Genomic DNA, 8,360 nt, shown 5'->3' on the forward strand with positions numbered 1-8,360 from the left:
TAGGACCGAAATGCCCTTGACTGCCACCTGCCCACTCTCTGAATTGGCTGCTGAGGGTATCCTATAGCAGCTGCTGTGGAGGCCGCACCAATCCGGAAGGAGTGCGTTCCGAATTTGACCCCCGACAAGCCAATTTTCTTAAGTGCCCTCTCTGTCACTGCCCAAAACTGATATTTAGTCAGTGGGGCCTGATCTTTGTGGCGGAACAAGCCCCCTTGGGCATCCCCACAAAGCGTGACATATTCCTTGAGGGCCTTCACAGAGCACAGCTCCTGCTTAGAGCAGGGGCCCAAAAGCAAGGTGGTCCCCTGCTGCCGCTGGTCTGTCTTGGACCTTCTAATCCCAATGGAGACTTTGTCCCCCACAAATTTAATGTCCTGGGCCTTCAAGGCCTGTCCAGATGCATCTGTACGCGATGAGGCCACCAGCTCACTTACTCGGAGGGCCCCAAAAAATGCTGTTAAGGCAGCAGTGTAAAAAAGCTTCTGTTCAAACACGGATGAGCAGACTTCCGCCCACGCGGTCACCAGCCCCCTCAGCACTGACGGGGAGATGGGCTGCCTCGGGTCCCTTGGCTTTTTAATGCCCCCTAAAAAAGACTCCAAAGCCTGTAGACCAGGAGGCATCAGGGGTGACTTGAACTTCGGCTTCTAGCAAAAGCTCCTCCCTCCAAAAAGTCACCCCATTAAAGGTGTCAAGGAATTCCTTCCCCACCAACAGGTCATCCCGCCTGCCCTTATTAATTCTTAAATGCTGATGGGGCAACCGTAAGGCCCTCATAGCATCGCACAGCCACCTGAGGAAAGCCCTCCCAGGCACAACTGCCTTACAGGCAAAGTTTAAATGGCCAACTAATTGCTGCAACTCAAGGAGAGATATCTTGGCTCCACTCAAGCAGCCCTCCAATCGAGCCCAAGATCTACCACCGTCTCTAAGGGCAACCTTAAGGTCTGTTGAACTGTGTCTAGTTCTATTCCCAAGAACGTTATGACAACAGATGGTGTCTTGGTTTTCTCATGAGTTAAAGGAACCCCCAGTTCCTCAGAAAACTCCATGAACTCTGCCAAAAGCCTGGCACACTGCCCCAAGCCAGCTGGCCCAGACATCATAAAGTCGTCTAAACAATGGATGAATAGTCAGCATCCCTGCGCCTTGGGGAGACCTGAAGAAACCGTTCAAGTACCCTCAGCTTTACTGGGCTGGGCCCCTTTTCCAGGCTCTTGTTGGCCACCACTGCCCCCAAAGCGTTTCCCACCCTGTCTTCCTTTGGGGCAGGCAGATTATGGGTGGGTTCCCATGCATGCAGGGCAGTCATGCATATACTTGCCCACTTTCTTGTTGCAAAGCTCCTCGGACGTGAAGTCCCAACAAAGCAGCTGTAATTAAACCTGTGCGGGAACCTGAACCCTGAGAGGGTAGAATAATCATATGATCACTCTCGCTCCTATTCCTGAGGTTGGACTTGGCAAGGGCCATGACCTGCACCCACAGCTGTATCAACCAAGCCGTCCCCTCAAAGTCCGTGTACCCCCTGTATATAATATTCATGTATTGGAAAAGGGGGAGAGCCCTACCTGGCTGTGCCCTAGTCAATACCCCTGCATAAACCAGGAACCCAGACAACCAATGAGTCCAGTTCCTGCCAATCTGCCTGCAGCAGATCTTCTCCTTATCCCTATCGTACAGATCATCTACATCCTTCTTCTCCTGTTCCCTGAAGAGAAGGGTAAAGACATCCATGTACTAACCCTTTGTATATTCTCCCCCCGCCTTGCAGGCAATGCCATATCTCCCGGGGGAAGTGTCCTATAAGGAACCATGCCATATCCCTGGGGTCCATAAGGGGCCAGGCCCATCTGCTTGCCATAACCAAAAGGCCACCAGGCCACCCAGTCACAGACAGAGGGAAGGCCTATCCATCCCAACTGGTAGCACAGCCCGATACAGGCAGTACTTGCGCCTGCTGCAGGTGCAAGGAGCCACTGGCATAACTAGGCCAAATAGTTAGGCCTGCAGAAGGCCAACCAAGCATGGGATGTGTCTCCAAAACAGAAAATGCAGGAGCGCCGGTAGCAGCTACCTGTCCCAAAGAGACCCAGGGCCAAGTGGCACTCCGCTTGGGCAAAGGATCCTTACCGTCAGGCATGGGTTGTTCCACTGCTATGGCAACTTGCCCACTGTCAGCTGACCATTCCTGGTCAATGTCAGCCACACTCTCAGTTAATGTTGGATGGTCCTGGCTGCTGCCTCCATCACTTGCCACCACTCCTGATACTCCATCCAGGGCAGAAAGACAAGAGGCAAGATCCTTATTAAAATCAGCCCTGGTCATTCTTTTAGCACCCGTGTGTGGCTGAACAGGTGCAACAGCTGATGCTGTACCACTCCCAGCCCTCTCAAGAGCAACAATGCACTCCACAAGTTTCTGCCTGCTTGGGCCATCATCTTCGTCTGAGGGAGACAGAGCCCGAGTAGGGTTCCGCTGCACTGGCCTTTTTACAGGCCACTTCCCCATTGATGGGACACCCCCATTTCTGGGCAGCATAAACATTCCCAAATGATGACACAGCAGCCATTAATAATGTGTTGGACTGGCTCGCAGCTTTACCCCTTAACCAACTGTTAACGCTAGCCCTGACAGGTAGCACTAAGCCCCTGCAAAAGTAACAATTGCAAGGAGCAGTACCAAGCTGTCACATAAGATGGCACTGAGCATGGCCCTGAGAAAATCTGCCTGCCAACAGAATGGCTGTCAGGCAGAGACAGGCCACCAGTAATTCTCCACCACAAGATGGCGCCAAGCACAGCCCTGAGCAAATCTGCCTGCCAACAGAATGGCTGTCAGGCAGAAACAGGCCACCAGTAATTCTCCACCACAAGATGGCGCCGAGCACAGCCCTGAGCAAATCTGCCTACCAACAAAATGGCTGTCAGGCAGAAACAGGCCACCAGTAATTCTCCACCACAAGATGGCGCCGAGCACAGCCCTGAGCAAATCTGCCTGCCAACAGAATGGCTGTCAGGCAGAGACAGGCCACCAGACCCTCTTTTATGGCCCACAAGAATATAGGCTTAGGTGCCGCTTTACCAGTAAGCCAAAGTGAAGAACACAGGCTCTGTTTTTAAGTTACTTTATATTGCTTCTTGCCCGGGGTGGGGGGAGGCTAAATGGAAACAAACAGGCTTATGGCAGGAAGAGTGGTTTATGTGTAAGTGGGGGTGGGGAGAGGGCTCTCACCACCCACTCTCTCCAAGACAACTATTAAGGGGAGTGACCACACCCAAGTTGGGCCAAAGTCCCTCTGATACAGCCTAGCTGCCCGCCACCCCAGTGCCCAACCAGCCTGCTCAATTAAACCGCTCAATTACTCTAGCCCCAAAAGGCCCTGAAGCCCTGGCCTGTATTGTGCGCTGCAGCTGCAGGTGCCAGCTGCCTCCAACAGCCTCCAAGAGCTGACTGCTATCGCCGCTTTCCAACTGCCTCCACTGCCGCCATCAATGCTTGTTCAGCACACATTCCTCCCTTCAGCTTCACCACTCAAAGGAAGGCAGAGCAAAGAGCTCTTGCTTCACTGAGCGCTCGAAGAGACTGCAGCTGGAGAGAGCGGAGCTGCCTGGATCAGGCTCTTGGCTCCGCCCCCCAGCTAAGCCCAGGATGCCTGGGAAGGGAGCCTGTCTCCTTTCCTCCAGGGCGGGGCCGCAAAGGACAGCTCCCAGCTTGAGCGGCATTCTGCCGCGCTGGGAGAGCCGCATTCTGTTGGGAAATTGGTCACAAGAAAACTTTCAAAGGCTGTGTTGGCTGTGTCAACTTTCCCCCCTCTGCTGTGTGTACATATGGCTGCCCAGAACTGAACCCCAACAATATCTGTTTTGATCCTAGTTCAGCCTCTTTGTTTTCTGTCCCAAACTCTGGCCATCTCTTCTGCTGCTGAGGACATGTGTTGACAGCACTGATGAAAAAATATCACCTCTACATACTCTTTTAATGGGAAATGCCATCTCAGTCAAAAGCCTTTTAAACTCTCCAACTGCTTTGTTTTACTGATAGGGAAAACAGTTTGTTATGAAAAAACAAGGCACCAATTTCAACAAACTTCTGTGGGAGTTGTTAGATATCTAAGTGTTATTTAGATGTAAAAAAAGTTTTGCCATGTCAGTATCTGTCCACCTCTTCCCTGCTGGAACCATTTGGCAGCCAGCAGTACTAGGGGTGGTTCTTCAAGCTGTTTCCAGAGGCCCAGCACTACAACAGTAGCAGGCTGAGATTAACTGGCTGAGATTATGAAGGTCATTGCCTGGCAGTGGATCAGAGAATGCTGAGCTGTGCTGACTGGCAGAACTGCGTGCTTCAAATGCTTCTGCTTGCCCCTGGCCTGGCTGTGGCTTACCTGATTCAACTAGCCCTTTGCCTGAAGGATTATTAATTTTCAGTTAATGGGGAGAACTGGCACTTTTTGTCTCACAATATTTAGCATGGCTAAGAGGCCAAGAAATCTTCCCTGCTCCTGTCAATGTCTGGGACAAAGCCAACTGGTTCTCTAGATGCAATTTTCTTTCTGTTGCTGCCAGCCCAGTCCCATACTTCCCAAATCAGCAGTTCAGGTGGTGCCTCTGAAAAGGCCCCCACTGGGTTTCTCTATCTTCCAGCACCACCTGTATCTTCACAGACCTCATGCCTTGTCCTGTGTGCTATTGTTTGCATTCAGGAACTCTGCTTTTGTGTACCAGCAGCGGTCCCTTTGACTGGCAGGTGTCTTTTGATCACCTCTTCCTGCTTTGAGTGGGCTGGCTGTTGGAAGAGTGATATTTCTTTCCTGATATAAATCTTTCTCCCTTTCCTCTCTTTTAATCCTTTGACTTCAGAGCCAAATGAAAGCTCCTCCTTGCTAACCAGGAGGCCCAGAAGACAGCTGTGAAGAGACTAGTTTCATCTTTGCAGATTTGAAATAACATCCTGGTAGCCTTCTACCCCCAAAAGCTGTTGCTATGCGTATCCATTTCAGAAAACTGAGTTTCATCTTTTCTGGTGGATGGAAACTGTGTTATACTTTGGGGATCTCTAGAGTCCAAAATGCATCTTTGATGAGTAGGAGAATTATGAAAACCACTGCCAGCTAAGGTTTTCTCTGCAGAAATTGGAGAAGAGGCAAGGAAGCAGTATAAAATGGGGGTGGGGTATCACAGAGCACAGTGTTTTTCCTAGGAAAGAGTTCTGCACAGCTGTCACTAATCTACTCAGATGACAATATCTGAGCAATTGCTTTTGGTGTAGGATAATCACTGTTTTCATCTTTCACATCACTAAATGCCATTTCTGGGAAACTGCAATTATTGCCATAGTAAGTGCAACTATTGTATGTTTTTTGGTTTGGTGTGGGATGGTGGCTGTGCAGTTTTCACAGGCATCTGTTGGCCTGTGACATCATGCTGTTTCATTAGGAGGTCCACCTGAAGACGTGGACAAAAATATAAACCACAATAAGTAAGGTAGTCTTTATGTCGCTACAAGGCACCTTTTATTTTTAAGAGGCAAAAGAAAAGACATCATTTGAAAAATCCCCCCCCCCAACTTGCATTTTTGAAAAGGGCCAGTGGGGTTTTGGATCCAGTTCAAGGTATTAAACTTGGTGTGTAAAGCCCTTCACAGACTGGGATCTGCATACCTGCGGGACTGCCTCTCCCATTATGTTCCCTGCAGGCTGTTGTGCTCTGCAGACAAGCAACTCCTGGTGGTCCCTTGCCCAAAGGACATTCATCTGGCCTCGACCAGGGCCAGGGCTTTTTCTGCCCTGGCCCCGGCTTGGTGGAATGCTTTCCAGCTGGAGATTCGGGCCCTGTGGGACCTGTTACAGTTCCTCAGGGCCTGTAAAAGGGAGATGTTCTGGCAGGCCTTTGGTGGAGGACCAGCAGGTATTCCCCCCCCCTCCACCTATGACCACCACTTTTTCTGGGACTGCCCTCGGTCATGTGTTATGCCCATATGTATGGCCAATATTTAGACTCCCAACTGTTTATTTAAGTAGCCTATGGATAAGGCACCTGGACTATTTTAATGACTTATGATTGTTACTAATTTTATACTTTTATGATTAATTTATTGTATTTTATGGATGTTGTGAGCCGCTCTGAGCCTGTTCATGGGGAGGGTGGGGTATAAATCAAATCAAATAAATAAATAAAATAAATTATTGGTTAGTCAGAGCAGCAGGTTCATGAGCCCATTCTGTAAATACCTTGCAAGGATCAGCTGAATTATATGAAGGGCTAAGTCTGAGAGGAAACTGACAAAGATGTAGGCAGAAATGAGGCTACATGAAGAAGGGATGATGCACTCAAAGGTTGAATTCATATTACAGACTGAAACATGTACCTGTCGAGTAATTATAGTACTTTTGCTATATCATGAGAAGACAAGACTCACTGGAAAAGCTGAAGGCAATAGGAAAAGTTGAAGGCAGCAGAAAAAGAGGAAGACTGAGTAAAAGATGGATTGATTCAATAAAGGAGGCCGTGGCCTTCAGTTTGCAAGACCTCAGCAATGCTGTTAATGATAGGACATTTTGGAAGTTGTTAATTCATATGGTTGCCATAAGTCAGAAGTTACTTGATGGCACATAGCACACATTGAATAATTCTTTCTCCACAAGGACTCTGTAACTGTTGCTGTGCGATGAGTGCTATTGAGAGTTGTAATAGAGAACTCTCAGCACTCTCAGCAAACTACAGTTCCCAGAATGCTTTTGGAGGAGTCATGATTAGACATGGGCACGAACTGCATTATGAACCCAAAAAACCCATGAACCGTCCAATCATCCGTTAGCAATCCAGCAGTTTGTGAGCGTCAATGGCCAATGAACCACCGTCGTTAGCGGCACGGTTCGGTGCGTTCTTCTGCGGTGTGTTCTTCCGCAGTTTGTGAAGCCAGACAGTCAGGCACCATCAATCAATTCTCTTGGAAATGGAGCCGGGGGAATGCCTGAACTCTGTCTGCACTCCTTCTGTCGCCCTGGAAACCCGAATGGAAGCCCAGCTTACCTTGATCAGCAGGTTTTCCTTCCAACCATTGAGCTGCAAAGTAGCTACAACCTGGGAGAAGACACCCAGGGGAGGGAGGGGGTGTTCTGTAGCCATGGGCACTCCAATATCATCCCTGCAAACCCTGATAGGCAGCTCTGACGGCCAACCACAGACCTCCTGTGTTGCTCAATGGGACCTCATCTTATAAAAAGCAGTGGGCTCCCAGGCTGGGTTTCACTTTCAGCGAGCAGTGGAGTGTGACAAAGCTGTTGCTTGCTACTTGCTAGCCTTTGGGAAGAGAGACAGAGAGAGTTTAATTGGAGCTTGGATCCCTATTGCAAACTTGACCAAACTTGGGTAATGGCTGGAGGAGAACTTGTTAAACACTCCCCGGGAATATGGGCTCTCTAATTCCAATGGGGGCCGTTCTGACGCCCACAAACCATGAACCTTGAACCTTTTCCAGTTTGGCAACAGGAAAAGTTTGTTGCGGTTCGCTGGTTCGGGTTTATTGTCCGCACCAAACCACGAACCACTGGTTCGTTAAATGTTTTTGGTTCGTACCCATGTCTAGTCATGATGACTAAGGTGGTATAAAGCCTAGACATTTATAGACATTAACCTAAGTGTTATAAACCTTCTGCAGTAATCATCTTCATTGGCAGACTAGAACATGCAATAAGATGCATTAAGAAGATGTATCCATGCATGCAGAAGTTTTGTGTTCATTCCATTCAGCATATATAATCAGTTATGCCTTAGCAGTCTTTTCCTGGTAGGAAAGTCCCTGTTTGATTTTAGCAGGGTTTGAGAGTCTCTCTACACAATACTTTTGACACATGTACTTCACATTGTTGGGAGACGCAATGTTAGCCAGGAAGTGTAGTTTTAAATAATAGAGCAAAATCCCTGGTGGCCCAGGGAAGCACTGGCACTGGAAAAAGCAGTGTGGGTTGAAAAGCACATAGCTGCTACTGCTCCAGAGATCAGTTTGCCCCACTGGTGCTGGCCTCCACCTCCTGGCTCTAGGTTAGCTTGGGCAGGGCTCTCTGGTTTGGACCATGGCGGGTAGGGTTGTCAGTCCCTCTTAACCTCCCAGTGGGGGACTGGCTTCCTGCACTTACCTCTTGGGGTGGGGTGTGTGCATGCGCGCACTTCTGGGAAGTGACATCATCACGCAGCCCCCTGGGAGCGCATTCACACTTTGCAAAGGCTCAGACTGGGGCCGCTGTGGAGCGCTGAGAGCACTCCTGTGCTTCGCAGTGACCCAAAATGGGCCCGTTTTGGCACAAATTGGGCTCATTTCGGGCCCGTTTTGGTGCGAATTGGGCCCATTTTGGCCC

At 49.4% G+C, this 8,360-nt stretch overlaps 1 protein-coding gene across 1 annotated transcript in view; it reads right to left on the bottom strand.

Moving 5' to 3' along the window:
* The window catches only part of LOC129323422 (uncharacterized), a 98,440-nt gene extending 96,090 nt beyond the window's left edge, over nucleotides 1–2,350 (bottom strand). Inside the window, exon 1 of the mRNA XM_054969954.1 lies at nucleotides 2,137–2,350. Coding sequence (XP_054825929.1) covers nucleotides 2,137–2,332 — 196 coding nt within the window. The 5' untranslated portion in view covers nucleotides 2,333–2,350. The remainder of the gene's footprint in view (nucleotides 1–2,136) is intronic.
* Between the last annotated feature and the right edge of the window lie 6,010 nt (nucleotides 2,351–8,360).

Source organism: Eublepharis macularius, chromosome 2, assembly GCF_028583425.1.
Source record: "Eublepharis macularius isolate TG4126 chromosome 2, MPM_Emac_v1.0, whole genome shotgun sequence".
Taxonomy (NCBI): Eukaryota; Metazoa; Chordata; class Lepidosauria; order Squamata; family Eublepharidae; genus Eublepharis; species Eublepharis macularius.